Source organism: Lycium barbarum, chromosome 5 (assembly GCF_019175385.1).
Source record: "Lycium barbarum isolate Lr01 chromosome 5, ASM1917538v2, whole genome shotgun sequence".
NCBI classification, from domain to species: Eukaryota; Viridiplantae; Streptophyta; class Magnoliopsida; order Solanales; family Solanaceae; genus Lycium; species Lycium barbarum.
The window spans coordinates 128,489,027-128,509,311 of record NC_083341.1 but is presented as its reverse complement, the minus strand read 5'-3'; the positions used below and the strand labels follow the sequence as shown (position 1 = coordinate 128,509,311).

The window sequence follows — 20,285 nt, the reverse complement described above, 5'->3', positions numbered from 1 at the left end:
AATTACATAAAAAAATAAAAGAAAACTGTAAATAAATGAAATATATATATGTATATGTATATGTGTGTGAGCGCGCGTGCGCTTGATCCTTACAAAAAAATGATCAAAGCAATCCATTATACACCGCTTATAACTTGTAATTATATATAACGTAATTTTACAAGTATAAACAATACAATGAAATAAAAGCTATTATGAAATGCAAAACAATTCTAACATTTTAACTTTCAAACACGGAAAAAAACACAGTTTCTTAAAACACTATTACTATCATACTATTCATTTTATCTCCCTATAAGCAAATAATCAATAAAATTTATCAATATTACAATTAAAACATAACTTCTTCATGAACAAAAAATAAAATTATATGATAATTCTGATACATAGGACTTATGACCAATGACAAGTGAAAATGTACAATTCCGCTATGTGTTTTTTTTTTTAAAATTAAGTGATATTCACCCTCACGACGTTCTCAAGTAGTAAATATCCAACACTACGACTTGTTATATGAGTTGCACCCAATCTTCTATTTCTATAGATGAAAAACTATTAAGTATCATTATTTTGTTAAACAATTATGAGGGTGAATGATTTTAATTAAGGAATTTAAAATATAATTTGTGTAAGAATTATTAGGCGAGCCCTGGGTGTTGGGCGTTAGGCGTGTTTAGGGCGTACGGTTGGGCGCTTAGGGCGTAAGCCTCATAGGAACTAAGCCCCGCACGTTAGCCCCAGGGCGTTTTGCCACTGCCCTGCCTCGAGGCGAGCCTCGGGGCGAGTCCTGACAGTGCCTTTCAAAACAATGATGTTATCCCTATTTTAAAAAAATATTTAAACTTTTATATAATAGAAATCCTACACGGATGAAAACTCATCTTGCTAAATATATTTAAGATAATTTTAATTTGAAGTGGAATAATAACAACATAAACAAGATTTTCTTTATACATTGTTAAATCTTTTATCTTCTTTTTAAATAAATATTCATTAAAAAAGATTAATTATAGTTTTAATTTGTCTTTTAATAATATATTTTAAAATACTTACTTACAAATATACCTCATACACGTTCAGAGTCAGGTAGTGGCCAAGGGGTTTGCAGTGAAAAATTATTTTGTATGTACAAGGTTAAAATGATTTTGTATCTATATAGTAGATATTGAACTCCCTTGGCTTCTTCGTATATTTACTTTTTTATATTTTTAAACCTCTTTAGTGAAAATTTTGACTCCGTCACTGATCTCATATGTATAAAGTGTAAGCTTTTTACGGAGTATAAGTATTTGATTTTAAAATATAGAAGGTGTATACCATAAGTTATGTTACAAGAGAGTTTAGTGTAGCTAACTAGTATTTTATTTTCAGCTTACTAATCTTGTTACATTCCCATAGTTATCTTTTACGTGTGTAAAAATCAGTTATAGTTGTTTTTTTGAGTGTTTGACTGACCAACTTAAAGTCATTTTGTACTTAAAATAAGCTCAAAAAAATAATTGGGCCCATTTGACTTAGTTTATCTAAAGCAGCTTATAAGCTGAAAATAGTTTATAAATCAAAAAAAAAAAATTAGACTACCAACTTATTTTTTTTAGCTTATAAATTGTTTGCAGTTTATATGGAGTCCGCGACTTAAGTAGCACAAAAAATAGAAAGTTGAACCAAACTAGTACAAAAAAAAAAAAAAAAACATAAGTAGTATTCACGCACGAAATTCGTGCGTGAAAGGACCAAACTGCAAAAACGCAGTTTTGGCCTTTCACGCACGAATTTTGTGGGTGAATGGGTCATCCAAAAAAAAAAAAAAAAAAAGACTAGTACTTTCACGCACAAATTTTGTGCGTTAATGGTGCGGTTTTTTTTTTTTTTTTTTTTTTGCGTTACCTTTCCAATCACGTTTTTTCCATACTTTGGGCAAAGATTAGTCATATTTTAAAATCCCAAAATATCAATATTTTATATAAAACTTAATATCTTTTTTTGCGTACAATAATATCGGCTCATTACATCAAGTCCACCTAAACATTTGGATCGTCGTTTTAGGGGTTCTAAAGTGCCCCGAAGCAAGTTTTGAAACTTGTAATATTTATAGGGTTTTGATTTAAGTGTTTTATTATATTTGAATGTACAAATTTAAATATTTGATTTAATAATAATTCATCCAATACGAGAGGTCTATACTAATTAAAAAATAATTCATTCCATTTAATTACAATACTAATTCAAAGCAATACAATAATAAATTACAATAACAATACAATCTTCAAGTTCTAGAGGATCTATTACTTTGAGACGTGCTTGTACTACCACGGCCTTGTTGCCCACACGAACGCTTGTCATGGCCATATTGCTTACATATAGAGCACTTGCGAGAGTAAGTTCTTTCACTAACATCCATTTGATTGGGTCTACAACTCCGTGAGTTAATGCCTAATTTTCTAATGTAATCCTTGTTAGCAACCATCGAAAACGGCTCGTTTGGCCAATAAGCTTCATTACCAAGTGGGTGGAATTGGCCGGAATATGCTCTAAGGTAACTGTGGACCTTGTATTCCCCCGCCACATAATTTGTTACCGTTTTTCTCATTCTCTCGAAGCACTTGACAGCATGAGAACACGGCATGTGGTACGTTTGCCACTTACCACAAGTGCATGTTCTTGTTGCCTCATAAACGGTATGCACGTTTCCACCCTTACCGTTGTAATAACCCGTCCTAACTTCATACACATGTTGAATTGGGTCATACTCGGTCATTTGGTGACGCTCACATTTTTTCCTATAATGCTCCATAGTTTTGAAGGGCTTTGGCATCCATGTCCCGCCGTCGGCTAATATCGCTCTGGCCTGCCTTGTCCTAACAACAAATCGCTCCACCACCTGCTTGAAAGTCATTCTCACCATTGCAGTGACAGGTAGTCCTCGAGCAGATTTCAGCAAGTCGTTGAAAGACTCTGAGCTGTTTGTTGTGAGCATGCCCCATCTTTTTCATCCATCAGCATGAAACGTCCATTTTTCAACATCGAGCTTCATCAACCAAACGTATGCGGGTTCACTCACTGACCTGATCAGATCCATTTTTGCAGCCCATTTTCGTTGTTGATGCTCCATCGCAGCTGTCACGACCCAACCCCGTAGGCCGTGACTAGTGTCCGTGCTGGAAACCCAAACGTACCCAATAACCCAAACGAGCATATTTACAGAATATATCAATATAAAGTCAATTGGCGCTACCAGATATTGCAGGTGAACAGATATAGCACGTGGGAGCCGATAAGGCCGTCACAGATCATAGTAACCCAAAAACATATACAGAACCCACACAAGTATATCTACAGACCTCTACAGAACATAACAGAATCATAAGACGGGACAGGGCCCCGTCGTACCCCTGAATAGCGTACATATATACAATAGCAGAAGACTGTACCAAAATATAGGCTCCGGATAAAGGAGCGCTCCAAAATAGCAGAATAAAGTCCTAAGCGGGCGGATCAGCAAACCTGTTGTCTATACCTACGCGGCATGAAAACGCAGCCCCCGAAGAAAGGGGGTCAGTACGAAATATGTACTGAATATGTAAAGCCTGAATCATAGAATCAAAATCGTAACCGGTACAGAACGTACAGAAAAGTGAGTGTAAAATCCAAAGTATCAAATGCATATTTTCAAAACATACAAAGTGTATACAGAAACATATGCCATATCATATCAGGCCCCTGCCAAGGGACTCGGCAGACAAAACGTGGCCACCCTCCCGACGCTGGTGCCACAATACAGAAGGATCAGAATAGGGGTATAACCCCGTAACGTAGCATATCATATCAGATGGCCATAACAGATCATATCAGAATAAGTGTACATGGCACAACATACTCCACAACCCATGTACATGTATACCTGCCCCCTCACATCGAGGCACGACGAACAATGCAGAGGAATACGCTTGACAACATATCCTGGCCCGGGCTCAGTGTGGGAAACATTGAGGCATCCACGAATGGAGTAGTGAGAAACTAAATGCAATAAAAATACCATATATATTTCCAGAGACTCAATGAAGCATATCGAATGACAGATCAAATTAATGAAATCGAACGGAGTCATAGTAAGTGAAATTCGAATGTCAAAATGGGTTACAGAAGCATAATCTTTCTGAGATCGTTCCCAAGTTTCAAAACAATTCATAAGGCTTAATGAAATATTAAAACAATTTTTATTTAGTAGTTAAAAGAGTAGTTAGAATATTTCTTAAAAAAAAATGCTCGAAGACAAGTCATAAACACAAAAGGGTAAAATCGGAAATAGTGGGCCCACCTCGGGACAAACGAAGCGGTGGGCTCAAATTACGTATTTTAAGCTTATAAAGTCACCTACGGAGGTTCTGGGGACATTCCATAATTTTCTAGACAATTTGCGGAAGTTTGCACAATTCTTTCAATAAAGCATACTTATAGGGTTCAATTCCATTGAATGAAAAAGGGGTATTTTCAAATGCAGATTCCGATGAGCAGAATACTTTCCGAGGCTCAAATCCAATCCTAGTACGCCTAGGACATGCCAAAAGAAGAATCGGGATAGCCTTACATACCTTGTATGCTCTTTACGCCCTTCCAAATTCAATTCCCGTTTCGCCCAAAATCTGCAATTGGTCACATTTACCAATTCTCAATTTCCAATCTTTAAGTATTCAATCTTTATTCATAATTGCCTACAGAAATTTGGGCAGCATCTCCCCTATACATATAGCATCCCCGAGAATTTAACTCGACCAAAACAATCAACAACAACCCAACAACAACATCAACAACAACAATAATCACTATAAACACAATATAACTTAACTAGCTATCTTTCCAACATAATGTCATAACCTTCATTTCAACTTCAATTTCCAAACTAATCTCAATGGTTTCACATTCATCATTAATCTAGATCATCACAATATAATTTGGAAATATTTCATATCATTCCTACGAAATATTCACAAGATATACAAAATATACAAACTTTCCACCAAAACATAATTCACCCAAAACTTCAAATCTTCAACCTACATATTCATAACATATTTCCATCTTCCAATTTCATCAACCATAATTATAATTTACATCTTAACAACTTCATTTCCATAATATCACAAAATTATTCTAAGGTGACATAATCTTCTACATTCCAACTTCAACCAAAATTCATTCAACTTTCATTTCCAATATAATTTTCACCATAACCACAACTAGAATACAACATAAAATTCAACTCATATCATATATACAACAATATACACACACGGCTACATACATATATACATACTCACTTTGCAAACTTCCATATTTCCATAATTTCTACTCATTTCCACATACCACAACATAAACAAACCTTCATAACATAAGAAAAAAGAATTGATTCTTACCTTTTTCTACAAACTTCTTCACTTGAACAAGTTGTCAACTTGAAGAAATAAGTGCTCCTTCTTCCAAAACAACTACACCAAGTTGTAGAGGACACTTAATTTAGTAGGAATTCAACAAGAAAATAATTTTAGAGGCAAGATTTTGAGGGGTGATTTTTCTATGGCCAAACCCGAAATGGCCTTATTTTTGCTCTTCTTTGTGTTTTGTTCTTGGTTCTTGAAGTTTCTAATAAATAAATGATGCATATATGGCCCCTTATATTAATTTGGCACGTAGAAATTAATCAATTTGGTGGGCTTGGACCAGGTATGGCCGGCCACCCTCTCACCTTGGGCCTAAATTTTTCTTTTCATTTTTTTGGGCCAATTCGGTTGGTCCCGAGTTGGGCCTAGCCCACTGACCTTTCGACCTTAAAACGTTCATATCTCCTTGTACCGACGTCACCTGGGAACCCACGACCTATGGATGGAAAGCTAATTCAATTATCTAAAACTTATATTTCTTGGTATTTTTCCAAATTCCAAACTTATAATACCGTTTTTGCCCCTCAAAGTCAGGTCACCCGAAAACGTTTTCTTAAAAATATTCGTTTGGAGGGCTTCCACTTTGATTTGGCCAAAGGGTACTTCATGAGTTGTGTTTAACTTTACATATGTGATTCATATGACTTTTCAGATGTTCCAAAAAAAATCTCGGTGTGTGGGCCCCACCCCAGCAGATACTCCGAGGTTCAAAAATACGGGATATAACAGCAGCCCCCCACATCAATTTGTTTAGAGTGCCATTGTGAAACGTTGATTGCAAATTTGCCTTCAAGTGCCTTAAACAATAGCGATGGTAAACAAAGGGAGGCTGCCACCCCGGTAAATTATCCATATTGTGCAATATGCCTTTATGACGATCAGACAGCACGCATATGCCGGTACGATCCTTAATAACATGAGTTTTCAAATGGGTCAAAAAGATCCCCCATGTGTCGTTGCTCTCGTTAGCGGCAATTGTGAAAGCAAGAGGAAATATTGACCCATTGGCATCCATTCCTATTGCAATTAGGAGCTTGATGTCGTAGGCACCATATACATGCGTACCATCTATGGATATCACTGGTCGGCAGTGAGCAAAACCATCAATGCATGGTTTGAATGTCCAAAATACGAAGTTGAAGATTTTACCCTCTATAAGTCGCCACTCTACAACAGTACCATGATTAAAATGTTGTAGAGCTGCCATATACCTTGGCAGCGATCGAAAAGAAGTATGCTAATTTCCAAAGACCATCTCAAAAGCGCGTCTACGCCCGAGAAATCCCTTTCTGTTGCTTATAGTTTTACGATATACGGCTTGAACGTTTCGAATACAATCTTTGATGGGGAACCTGCACAAGTTTAAATAAACAACATTTAGTAATGATCTTTCAATTGATATAAGACATATAATGTACTAGGTAGGATAAGTTACCTTGGCGTTTCGGCAATGTCTTTAAGTAACACTTGAGAAATCATGTTTGTATCTAAATTATAATGATCTGCTCGATTTTCTTCCATATCACAAGTGTGTCTTTCGCGGAATTTTGTGATAGCCCACATACCATCAGGCTTAACAATTCCCCGAAGCAACCACTCACAGCCTTGATACCGTCGTTTACAAACTAGCCTCCATATCTTTGAGGTTGATAGATGAACCATAAACTCCCTCATGTCCTTAAAACAATAAATTTTGACAGCCCGTTGCAAAACTTTTTTGGATGCGAACAACATTCCCTTTGCAAGGTAGCATCGATCTTTGTTGAGATCCTTAGGTTCAATCCAAGTTTTTAAGCGACTATCATAATCTTCTCTTGTGAAGACAAATGCATCATCACGACCCTGCAGGCTATCAAGATAAGGGATATTGTTAGAATGCCATTGAATTGGGCTTTCAGAAGTTGGTTTTTCAGCCATCGATGGTGGTATGTGGTGGTGTATTGGTTCTTGTTGGTTTTGGCTTTGAGGAATACTGTTGGTCATACCAACTTGAACATCGTCATCGTCTTCATCATCGGTTACCTCTGCATTATTAGCTATTTCATCATCATCACTTGATGATGACTCATAATAATTAGGAAAATCTTCATTATTAAGTGCATTCATCCTCCTACATAAAAAATAACATATTTTAAATACCAATTTCATACATATATATAGATAAATTAATAACAAGGTGATGAACTTACTGTTGTTCATAAGCACTGTCATGGTGTGGAGAATGATCAACTCCACCGAACTGAGAGGATTGACCAACTTCCATATTTGGTACCACTGGTGAGTTTTGAGAATAGTTCCTATAAAGATTTGAAAACTGGTTATTACCAATTCATACAACAAACACATGCTACTACACGTAATAATAATATAAAAAACTCATATTTACCAATTTTCATTGTCAGCTTGATTAAATTGCTGGCTTAGATTTTCCAGCGGCACTTGACCACTCAAAATGTCTCCATAGGAATTAAAGTCCCCATATGTGTTACCATGAACAGGCTGGACTTGAGGGATTTCTTCCCGAGGTATCTTTTCAACATACATCTCAAGAACATTAATGAATACTAAATCACGATATTCTTCCGGCGATCCCAAATAATCACTCAAAGATTCAGCATCGTTGATATTGTGCATGCCATAACGCACTACACCGTTTGATATTGTTTGTGGATATCTGCCAGTTATTGAGATTCCAAACTCAGTGGGTGTAGTTTTCATTCTTTCGTGCATGTACATGACTAGTGTTTCATAATCTAAATTTGTTGGAAATTTAACATGGGCTTTTGGTTTGGTACTATAACGAATGGAGTAATTGTCCTCGACGATATCTCCATCCCAAAATAGTGAAACCTTAACACGTGCAGCATTTTGAGACATTTTTTCAATGAAGCTTGATTTTTTTTTGTGACTTGTAAGACTTATGCAATTGATGAGTTTTTTACTCGTCAAGCCTTCAAGTTAAATAGATTCCTGAAATCGTCATGCGTGGTGTGTTGTCAAATCAATACTTATAGTGCGCATTAAAATGGTGCGCAATACAAAACGGTCAAATATTGCAGCAACGTATTATCAAATCAAGCCTTTATGTGTCATAAATTCCTGAAATGTTGTCAAATCCATACTTGTAGTGCGCATTAAAATGGTGCGCAATACAAAACGGTCAAATATTGCAGCAACGTATTGTCAAATCAAGCCTTTATGTGTCATAGATTCCTGAAATGTTGTCAAATCAATACTTATAGTGCGCATTAAAATGGTGTGCAATACAAAACGGTCAAATATTGCAGCAACGTATTGTCAAATCAAGCCTTTATGTGTCATAGATTCCTGAAATGTTAGGGTTTACGGGGCAACTTGGTGCACTTTCACGCACAAATTTTGTGCGTGAAAGTGAAAAAATATATTTTCCACTTTCAAGCACAAATTTTAGGGTTTATGTGAGTTGGTGCACTTTCACGCACAAAATCTGTGCGTGAAAGGGTAAAATATATTTTTTCACTTTCACGCACAAAATCTGTGCGTGAAAGGGAAAATATGCTTTCATTAGGCACGCACGAAATATGTGCGTGAAAGGGTAAAATACATTTTTCCACTTTCACGCACAGATTTTAGGGTTTCTGTGGTAGTTGCTGCACTTTCAATTTACGATCTGAAACAATAATAAAGACTAAATATGCAAAAAAAATATGTTATTTACGATAAATTTTGCAACACTAATGTATATACACTATCGAGGATGGGTCCCACATGTAGTATGCCGGAGACTATCCCTAGGCCTAAGGCTCATACCATCCCCACCGCCCTCGTCATCGTCTTCATCGCCTTTTTTCCTCTTAATAATCGGGCGCTCCAAGTCATGATCATCATCTCTTTGCCTGGCACGTGCTCCCTTGACTAGAACGTGCTTCTTCTTGGGATCTGGTCCCGCTGGCACACTCAGAACCTCAGGCTGAGTTAGGTCTGGTATCTCGAACTCTACCTCGTCGGGAGTCGCCACCTCAGGCGCCGAAGGATGAACCTGAAAAGTATATAATAATTAGTACCATTTATTATTTATATTGAATACATTAACGTTATTTATTTAATAGAACCTGTGTGTCAACGGGCGCCTGAGTAGGCTCCTGAGATGGGTGTGGTGGTGAATATGAGGTAGTCTCCTGGATGGGTCGCTCTTGTGGACCCACATGCGTAGAACAATGAACCTGAAATAATATATAAATAATTTAGATTTGATTTATTCTAAAACGGAACTGAAATAAAAAATAATTAATAAATTATTTCCACTTTATTGTAAAAGTCAAACCTGTGTGTCGACGGCCTCCATAGATGCCTGCTGAGAGGGCACCTGAGCGGCCGCTGGAGCAGGAGATGCAGATGGTGCCATATCAAACACGAAGTCCTCGAACATGGAGTCGTCGAACTGCAAATGTAGGCCACCCTGTAGATCACGAACAGGCCGCTCACCCTGTGGATCACGAACTGGTGGATCTGAAAGTGAAGGCCAGGGAACATAACCTAGAAAAAGGTCCGGCGTATACAGAGGTGTCTGTGAAGTCGACGGCCGGGAATGAGAAGTCGATGGGATATCTGTCGACGGAGCCTCATCACCTCTGCCAGCCCTAGCACCTCTGCGACAGCCACCAGCTCCTCGGCGACCACGGCTACCTGCTGCCCCAGGTGGGGCACGGGGAACACGCTCATGGAGACGCTCAAAGTCATGTGCCTGTCTCATACCAGTCTCGGCAAGCTCAATCATCCGTGCTGCGTACTCCGCCGTCTCGGGGGACTCCGTACCGGCAGTGCTCTCATAGCGCATCGTCTGAACGGTCCGTACCTGCATATGTTTGTCAATATTAACAATTGAATAAATTTGTAAAGTAGTACATAAGACGATGGTTTAAGTTTAAGACTAATAAAACTTACCAGCGCCTCGTACGCTCCTGCGAGAGCTACATATCCCAGGCCATCTGGACGACGCCTAGAGGGGTTGCCAATAATGATGCGAGTGATCCGCATGTACCACTCCATGTACACATGGATGGGAGTGTCATGTCCGACCACCGCTAGGCTCGCCATCCTCACATCCCAACTCTGGACCTGCTGCTGCATATGGAGTCGCCATGCATCATCGACGCCCGCACGCTCGTCCCTCACATAGTGGTCATGCTCCCAAACCGTAGCCACGGGTATATTCTGTACATACCCAAACTGCCGTAACACGCGGTCGGGCGCGTGAAACTCAACGATATCCATATGTATCAATGGACACCGCGACATCCACATGTGCTGACCAGCCCTACAAAACGCCGGCAGCTCATCCAAAATATGATCATACAGCGTCCATATAAAAGCCTGTAAAAAGAATTGAACTAGTTAACAACAAAAGACTAAAATAGTAGTTATGTGGTCTAGCGTGTGAATCCAAAATATGAACATACCGTCTGCGCCGTCATGCGGTCTAGCTAATCCCTAAACGGGAGAAGGTTGTGGTACGTCTCCACACGTCGGCGTACGCCTCGCGACCATCTCCGCGCGTATGGCATCGGGACAGTAAGATAGTCAGCGGGAGGGTCAGCTGGTATGGGCTGAAAAGGTCTCAACCTAGTCCACACCCATATCTAATATAGTCAATTAAAAAAAAATTATCAGTCGTCGTTTTAAATAAATATATTTTGTGTATAGTTACACACACTTAAATATATTACCTGAAGAAGCGAGCAAAATGCAGGGACCTCTACCCTCGTGCCCATAGAACATCGGCATAATCCTCGATACATGTAGGCCAGCACAGCAGCGCCCCAACTATAACATCCTATCTCGGCGAGATCGTCGATATACCGAAGATACCTCAAGCTCATATGCGAACCCGAAGTGTTCGGGAACAAGATGGCCCCGAATATGACGAGTAGGTATAGACGCGCGCGTCGATCAACATCAGCCTGAGGCGTGTCCTCTCCAATCGGATGCTGCATGTCTGTGAGGCGCAAGTGAGCGTAAAGGGCCGACAACAAAAGCCGACTCTGGCCGGAAATATGACCATCCAGAGCCGCGAAACCGGTGAGCCTAATCAACTCACCCCGGTAAGGCGGCAGCACAAGAGGCTCCTCAATATACAATGGGCGTCCATCAACCTGTAGCCCATAAGTAATCTCCACATCCTGAAGGGTAATGGTAGCCTCACCGGTGCGGAGATGAAATGTGTGCGTCTCCGGTCGCCACCTCTCAATCAATGCCGTCACTAGCGACCTATCGTGCTGTACCCGACCAACTTCGACGCACCGGTAGATACCGCCCCGACGTAGTATATCCAGGACACGAGGATGTGGTGGGCGAGCAGCTAAGCTCTCCCATGCTGAGTCCCCTAACCGGGTACGGACCTGAGACTCAGGCTGCAGGTCGGTTGTCCATATATGTTGCGACCTATGCTCGGGCTGAAGATACAGTAACTGTCGGTCGAAGGGCCCCGGATCAAGAGGGTGGTGATCCATCTATTTTACGCATTTTAAATAAATCATTAACAAGTAGTATTAGTATTAGTTATGTAATCTTTTATCGAATATTTTATTAAAGATTGTGGTGACCCATCTGTTTTACGTATTTTAAATAAATCATTAACAAGTAATATTAGTTATGTAATCTTTTATAGAAAATTATATTAAGGGTTTTCAATCCTAAGCTACGGGTTAAGAATCCTAAACTAAGGGTTTTCATTCCTAAAATATAAAGATAAGTCAAATAATTAACAATTAGTTAGCATACAATTAGTATAAATAATTAATAAATAAACAAATAACTAACTAATCAAATAATTAACAAGTTATTATCACATATTTAATAAATAAACAATTAAGTAACTAATCAAAAAATTAATAAATTATTATCATATATTTAACAAATAAACAATTAATTAACTAATGAAACAATTAAGAAATTATTAACAAATAAACAATTGGCTTAACAAAAACAAAATAAATAATTAGCTAGTCTAACAATTGAAATAGCTAGTCTAACAATTAATAAATACTTAAGTCGCTAATCCAACAATTAACAAATACTTAAGTCGCTAATCCAACAATTAACAAATATTAAATAAACAAGCAATAAATAATTAACTAATTAACAATAGATAAACAAATAAAAAAAATGAAAAAATGGGCAGTCCCAACAGTGCACGGACTGCCCAAAAACGAAAAAAAAAAAGAAAAAAAAAACCACGAGTAATGCACCACAGTTATACAATGATCATGCTTAGGGTAATAATATATTTAACAATGTAATAGAAAATTCATAGTGAAATACCTAGATTGAAGCTTTTTTGGAGTTTTTGAAATATGTTATACGCCGCTCTATTCCGAAATCCAACCTTAGAAACTTGTTCCTACACTTCAATATACCAAGAATATTGAGTTTTGGATTGAAAAATAACACGAAATTATCGTTTTAAGGGGGGTGGGACCACTGGAACGGGCTTTAATGGGGGTGGGGAAGGGAGCAGTCGCTGGTGGGGAAGATGGGGTCAATATTTGTTGACCCTATTCACGCACGAAGCCTGATCTGCAATTTTGCAGTTTGACCCATTCACCCACAAAATTCGTGCGTGAAAGGCCAAAACTGCGTTTTTGCAGTTTGGTCCTTTCACGCACGAATTTCGTGCGTGAATACTACTTATGTTTTTTTTTTTTTTTAATACTAGTTTGGTTCAACTTTTTATTTTTTGTGCTACTTAAGTCGCAGATTCGTTTATATGCATAAGCCCAGGCTAAAACTCTTTTTCGTTGTATATTTTGGCAACCGTGGGATTACCATGCAATGAGGTGGAGTAATATGAGCCATAGATGAAGAAGCATGGAGCCCATTATGGCATTATCCAACATAAATTGAGACCAAAAGCAAAGGATAAAATCACGAGGAAAAGGAAGGAAAAAAAAAAAAAAAAAAAAGAGTATAGGATAGAACCATGAAATCTTGCTGTCTGTTTTGCATCCACATATAGCTCCTTAAAAGATCAAAAAATCTCCATGTTAAATTTCTCTCGCTCTTTTTCAAGAAAATCTTTGTTCCTCCATGTACTATAATATCAAGAATGTCATCAGCAATATGTTCATCAATGGTACCTCACTGGAGATACTGTAACAAGAATTTGCACTACTGGATATTGCCACCTTCAAAGACTAAACTTAGTTTCGTTTATTTCCCTATTTTCTCTTCTTTCACTAATAATGATGATTCTGTCTCACCCATCAAACAAAATCAGGTATTGTTCTTTTTTTTTTTTTTTTTTTTCCTTTTTGCTGGTCTCTTCTGTTTTTAAATGAATTATACAATCATATGGCAGAGAAATAAGATGAAATGTGCTGTTATCCATTTTACCATTAAAGTCACAAAATTAGCTTTTCTCACATTAAATAGAAGATAGTATAGTTACAAAGCAACAACTTTACATAATCACCACTAATAAGTAACTTTACTTAATGGTAAAGTTCAGTTACTTAACTGTTATAGTGAGTTAAATTCAACAGAAAATAATTGTCACTTTACTGTTATAGCGAGTAAAGTCTAACTGTTATACCGGATAAATTTTAGTTATTTTAATATGACATTTGTGACTAAAGTTAAATGACCTGGGTGAAAATAACCTATTGTTTCTTCAAACACATTATCATAAGAGGGCTTACATTTTACATGTTCTATTGGCAGGCTATGTATGATCCTTCGGAGGAGCTGTTTGGACTTGCTGCAGATTTGCAGCCAAGGTTTTAGCTTTCTTCTTCTGTTTCTGTTTAATTGCTTGCATTAAATCATGGGCTATATTTTATTGCAGTAGTAGAGTTTTTATTTGTGTTCTTTGTGAAGTTTGTAGAGTTTGCTAATGACCATTTGTTTTTTCAACTCAGAAGTTTTAGAGTACTGAAGTTTGCTCGTTGAAACAACAGTTATTTTTTATTCTTTTCTTACTTAAGATAGTGAGAACTGCATAGACTGGATGTTTTTGATAATTGAAGCATAAACTCTATGCCCCATCCTCATGAAGTCATGATAAGAAGCCCCTTTTTCGCGTATTTACTCGTAATCATCTCTTGATTAAGTTAAATATCCATCTTTGACCTGTGTTTTAATCATTTTCCAGGAAGGTCGTTTCTAGTGCTTCGAATCAAAGGTCGTGGTTTGGCCCAAACGGCCAGTATATAAGAGAATTGCCTTGCCCAAGCTGCAGAGGAAGGGGCTACACTCCATGTGTCGAATGTGGAATAGAGAGATCTCGCTTAGATTGTTCACTATGTAATGGAAAGGTAATTTCTTTTCTGGATCAAGTGTATTAAGCTCTAAAGTTGCATGTATACGCGTGATATTTCAGTAGGAATATATATATATATATATATATGTGTGTGTGTGTGTGATGCTCATTTTCTACAATAGATAAGTCCTTAATAGAAGTTTTTGTGTGTGGTAGGGTATGATGACTTGTCATCAGTGCGGAGGAGATTGTGTCATTTGGGAAGAGTCTATTGATGAAAGACCTTGGGAGAAAGCTCGATCAAGGTTAATATTTTCTACCTCAAGTTTCAATCAGATTCCATTTTGCCAAAGCCATGTGTTCTCACTGTAATATTATTACATCTGGCACATAAGTTTGCTCCATAATCAAGTTTTCATCACTGTGATACTCTCAATATTTATCAACATGTTTGCCTGCTTAAGTATGGCATTCTGTTTTATGTTTTCAAAGGAGTTAAATAGCCTTTCTTGTATATTCTGCACTAGACATCTTGCGTTATGATAATTCTTTCTTCATATTTATATTAGAGAAGCAATATTTCTCTGGGAACTTAGTCAACTTTGCTTAATAAGAAGTCTACATGATCTTTTTCAGTTCCCCTTTAAAAGTAAAGGAAGACGATGAAGTGGACAACTTAGACATAAACCTTCGTGCGAAGAGAAAAACCAAGCGTGTCTACCAATCTCCCAACACGGAAGTCAATTTGAAGATCAGCAGATCACTAAAAGTTAGTATTCATTTTTCTGTTAGCACCCCACATAATTCTTCTTCAATCAAAGTTTTGTCACTTGGTTTTCTTGTTTTCAATGTAGTGAACCTTTCATTTGGATGATTCTTTGGATCCCTATGCAAAATCTTAAACTTCTGACGGATTTGCCAATTTGTTTAGTTGGATGATTGCAGAGCCTAAATGCCAAGACTGGATTATTTAGCAAGAGGATGAAAATTATCCATGGCGATCCCATGCTTCATGCAGAAAGAGTAGCTGCTATTAAGGTTTGACTTAACTTCATATTCAAATGATTTACCTCTAGCTATGTGTAATTTAGCTTAATATATAGGAAAAATTACGTGATATAACGACTTAAGCCCACTACTTACCCGTTTTAGCAATACTTTTAAATTATTATAAAAAATACCTAGATTTACATTTATAGCAGATTTTTAACATTGCTTCAGCCAAACCTAAAAGTTCTAATTTGACATGATACATGTTATGCAGAAAGCAAAAGGGACACCAGCTGCTAGAAAACGTGCCTCGGAATCCATGAAAAATTACTTCCGCGATCCAGATAACCGTCGCAAGAGAAGCATATCCATGAAAGGTCTATAACGTTTTTGCTCATGTAACACTTAAATTAATGGTGTTTTTGCTTTCTTCTTTAAATATACCATAGATGAAGATGTCAACTGTAGAAGAAGATAATAGCTGATTTTTCTAATTGCAGGGGTGAAATTTTACTGTAGAAATTGTGGACAGCAAGGGCATAGGAGTAACTACTGTCCAGAAATTCGAGACAACACGGATAGACGTTATAGATGTGGATTATGTGGAGCAAAAGGTCATAATAGAAGAACCTGCTTAAAGTTGACCTTAATTGTACCGAAAAAGATGGTTAAGATTAACCATCATTGCAGCAAGTGTCAAAGAATTGGACATAATAGAAGGACATGCCGCCAAAAGAATGAGTTCGACACTAAAGTTGTTGCGACAATCAAAACTCGAGTAAAGAGAACTTACAGCTGCAGCGTGTGCTTAGGAAAAGGACACAATGCCAGGACATGTGTTCATAAAATAACTCCAAAAGCAGATAGTTCTTTGTAAGAAATCCCTGATGTCCGACTTTATTCACATATTTCGGTTAATCAAATATTCTGGTTCTTTTCTTCTGAGCTTGTACATGTGATCTACCACTCAATCTGATAGGTGTTCGTTTTAAATGTTTGTTCAATTGAAAACTTTCGATAATTTTGCTCTAAAGTTATGGAAAAATCTGTCTTGACTACAAGACTTTGACAAATAACATGATTAATTGTTGCATGAGAACATGTTGAGGCATATATCTGTTCTTGGAATCCACATTTTCTTAAACAAAGCACAAATTTATCACCATTATGCCTTTTATTACTATGATAAAGGAATAGGTTGTATTACAATAGATTTCACTCTTGGGGACACATGTAGCCTATATTGAAATTCAAACAGGGAAATTTACATTTATTAGAAATCATGAATCAAAACTTCTGTTACAAAAAATAAACTTGTATCTCTCCAGAACCTCACTTTTTCTCTTTTTATCCACCTCCTCACTGTTTCCCCTCTAGAGCAAACCAGCCAGGAAAAGCAAAAAAAAGCAAAACAGTAGAAACAAAAACACTGTAAAAGAACCCCCCCAAAAAAAATCTTCGGCTCCATGTGAACCCCAAAAAATGAAATCTACAATATTCTTCATATATTATTGTTATTATTATTATGTACATATACATAGGCCATTGACTAGCATGCTTTTCCAATCTTGCACTTGATTACACCAGCTTTGCGAGTGAGTCTGCCAACAAATTTAGCAGGCTCAAACTTGATGCTGGTGTGTTCTGTAAATGGAGTGCGCTTGATATCTGGTCCAGACTCCCTAAAGAAGGCTCCGTTCAAGAACAAGTCCCCCTCGGATCTCCATTGCCAGTTTCTCCATAGAGATTCTGGGGCACCATTGCGGTTTGTCACCTTCATTTTGGCATATGTTATGTTAGCAATTCACATACTTTATGTTGGCCTTATACGACATTCTAAGAACATATCAAAATGTGATTGAACAAGAAAAGTTAGGTGATTTCTTTAGATATAAGCCTTGGTGGGCAGATACTATCTGGTATTTGTGCTGATTGGAGATAGCAGATAACCAGGCGTAATAATCCATATTTGCACCTACAGAAACCACGTTTATAAAAAAATGTGATTGGAATGTTAAGCATACATACCTCTTTAGTGTTTGGGTTGTTGTCAGCCTTGAAGCGGTTACCCTGGCTAATAATGGTGGGATTAGCTGTGCCACCAATTGCATACATTTCCCACTTAGCGTAGTCGTTGTTGACAACATGGAAGAATCCCCACCTGCACCTTGGCATCCTCTGGATACATCCCTTTCCAAACCGATTGAATGCAACTGTAACTTGCATGATTTTATCTTGAGGAAAGGCATCGTTCGCTCCCAAAAGCATCACCTGAATCATCAGTTATCGTTATTACGCCAAATACATCGACAACCCCCTAAGGCTTAAACCTATCTAAATTTTTCATTTAGACACCTTATCTAAGGATTTGACTTATTGAATAAGAGTGGTAAAATGTGCCTATTAAGAGTAGGAGGAGAAAAACTTACATCGTTATGATGGTTGAATTTGCAGTTAGAAATGGTGATAGCTGTGGAGGCCATGATTGCATCGACGAGGCCATCAGCACCCTTGGTTAAAGTACAATGATCGATCCAGATACGGTTGGAACCGAAAATGGAAATAGCATCACCATCACTCACTGTCCTAAGACCAATATGGTCAATAGAATCTCTGATCATACCACCAGAGGTAGATTCAATGTGATGAACCCTAATGTTGTGGACAATCACATTGTGCACAAATTGTATGGTTAGTCCTGCTCCATATGCAACATGAACAGAAACTCCCCTGCCATCAATAGTCTTATCATTGTTGATCATCAGTTCTTGTTTCAACCTGATAATCATGGACTTCTCGAAGATGATCCACAATGGCTCCTCTTGGATGACAGCGTGACGGAGGGTCCCTGGCTTAGGATCCTCCACATTGTCATCAGAGGAATCGGTGACAACATAGAATCTACCGTCTTTACCACCAGTTGTGCCATGGCCAAATCCTTTAGCACAATCTGCTAGTGCCTTCCTGTTATTAGCCCAGTTTTTGTCACATCTCCAGCATTTGTCAATTGGATTGTATGCCTTGCAACCATCATTATCATCCTTATCATCCTTATTATCCTTTTCAGCCTTATCATCTTTATCATCTTTATCTTCTTCCTTCAGATGCCTCCTTGTGCCATTGATAATTGTTCTGCAGTATTGGACAAAAACTAATGTTAAAAAAATAGGAGCTTTTGATCTACCTGTTGAAAAAAAGAAAAAAAGGAGAGCCTTAGGTCCCTACAAACTAATGTACGTAAACAAACGGCGCGCCCATACACTACATTAGGATGGAATGCATGTATGCCTAATCTATGCTGAGTGCGTGCTCTATTCAGCAATCCAAGATGTCCATGCATAACTTCTTAAAAGATTTTCCATACAATCGGCTCATACTTAATTCTAACCTCACGTTCGAGCTCCCAGGAGCGGATCTAGGATTTGTACTTTATAACATATCTGTCTTACTGGGTTCGAAATCTAATACTCATACTTGTTTAGCGAATTGTTATAACACATAGATATGGTCGGAGACAAAACTATTGGATTTGTATGTCGGATGAACCCATAATGTTACCCTACATCCGCCCCTACGAGCCCCAAAAGATTTTGCAAACAAAGAATTCTAATTTGTTAAAGTTATAAAAGCACTTACTCTCCAACTTCTTTGTTGAAAGAATAAGTGACATCCTCAGGATTTTCATTATAAGCAGCAAGAGAAGACTTAAGGGCTTCTTCAGCTCTTTTTTCCAAATAAGGGTCAAAATCAGCAATGTTGGCATGCAAATATGGGATTAAAGAAGCAAAACATAAAAGGGAAAACAGAAAAATAACTGAATTAAAATTACTAATAGAGGCCATCATTAATGGTAGCAGATTTTTTTTTTTTTTTTTTTTTTAGTTTGTTCTTTCTGCTACCACCTGCAGCTTGGGGGGATTCCCAAGTTTTTGCAGTTTATTATTATTTTTTTCACTGCAGGTGAGTTCCCAGAGCTTGGGAATACAATGATAGTAAACACATATATACCACTAATATAGGCACAACACTGGACAATTTTCTAGCGGGAACAACGGATGACCAAATACTAATTTGAGGTTGACAATAACTGTTTTCTAACTAACTTTTGATTGTTTTTTGTTTGTGGAAAAGACAAGTCAAAGGATGTTAACAAAACGGGAAACAACAAAAGCGGATCTAGGATATTGTTATAACTATATCTATGTTTTGAAATTATGGCATTTGGTGTAATTGTTATAATAATACATGTGTTTACTCGTTCTTGTTAAATATGATCAAAGAAGTTATAATTCGAACGAAAGTCTCTGTCAAACGTACGTACAAGGTCCATAATGATTTAGTACTTTTTAAACTGAACAATAAAAGGAATTTTAAATTAGATCAAATATTTATTTTCTAACAAGCTTTTGTTAAATGTAATTTACTCTCTTCTTTTTAATGAATATTTATGACTCCCAAATAAAGGAATTTTAAGATAGATTGTTGGTTATGTTAAACCCTGATTTCTTTGTCAACGTGATTCATTTTCACGAAAAGTTTTATGATAAGGACAATTATTTATTACTAAAGTGAGGAAAAATGCAATGTAATAGTGACCCCTATTTTTTGTGTATGATCGATCC

At 37.3% G+C, this 20,285-nt stretch overlaps 2 protein-coding genes across 2 annotated transcripts; one reads left to right on the top strand and one right to left on the bottom strand.

The window, feature by feature from the left end:
* Positions 1 to 13,351: 13,351 nt before the first annotated feature.
* Positions 13,352 to 16,602, top strand: LOC132641522 (uncharacterized). The gene is made up of 8 exons (XM_060358552.1): positions 13,352 to 13,692; positions 14,136 to 14,191; positions 14,566 to 14,728; positions 14,890 to 14,978; positions 15,310 to 15,442; positions 15,619 to 15,711; positions 15,938 to 16,040; positions 16,164 to 16,602. Exons 1-8 carry the CDS (start codon positions 13,522 to 13,524, stop codon positions 16,538 to 16,540), a joined length of 1,185 nt encoding a protein of 394 aa, XP_060214535.1. The 5' UTR covers positions 13,352 to 13,521; the 3' UTR covers positions 16,541 to 16,602.
* A 304-nt stretch (positions 16,603 to 16,906) lies between these two features.
* LOC132641521 (pectate lyase-like) lies at positions 16,907 to 19,649 on the bottom strand. The gene is made up of 4 exons (XM_060358551.1): positions 19,300 to 19,649; positions 18,093 to 18,795; positions 17,692 to 17,934; positions 16,907 to 17,437 (listed from the first exon to the last, which is right to left on the bottom strand). The coding sequence occupies exons 1-4, from the start codon at positions 19,506 to 19,508 to the stop codon at positions 17,213 to 17,215; spliced, it is 1,380 nt and encodes a 459-aa protein (XP_060214534.1). The 5' UTR covers positions 19,509 to 19,649; the 3' UTR covers positions 16,907 to 17,212.
* Positions 19,650 to 20,285: the final 636 nt, after the last annotated feature.

Coding starts and splice junctions, on each gene's coding strand:
- LOC132641522 (XM_060358552.1), top strand. CDS start 13,522: ATGTCATCAGCAATATGTTCATCAATGGTACCTCACTGGAGATACTGT. Junction 13,693..14,135: donor CACCCATCAAACAAAATCAG/GTATTGTTCTTT, acceptor TTCTATTGGCAG/GCTATGTATGATCCTTCGGA. Junction 14,192..14,565: donor GCTGCAGATTTGCAGCCAAG/GTTTTAGCTTTC, acceptor ATCATTTTCCAG/GAAGGTCGTTTCTAGTGCTT.
- LOC132641521 (XM_060358551.1), bottom strand. CDS start 19,508: ATGATGGCCTCTATTAGTAATTTTAATTCAGTTATTTTTCTGTTTTCC. Junction 17,935..18,092: donor AATTCAACCATCATAACGAT/GTAAGTTTTTCT, acceptor CTGATGATTCAG/GTGATGCTTTTGGGAGCGAA. Junction 17,438..17,691: donor ACAACCCAAACACTAAAGAG/GTATGTATGCTT, acceptor GCCAAAATGAAG/GTGACAAACCGCAATGGTGC.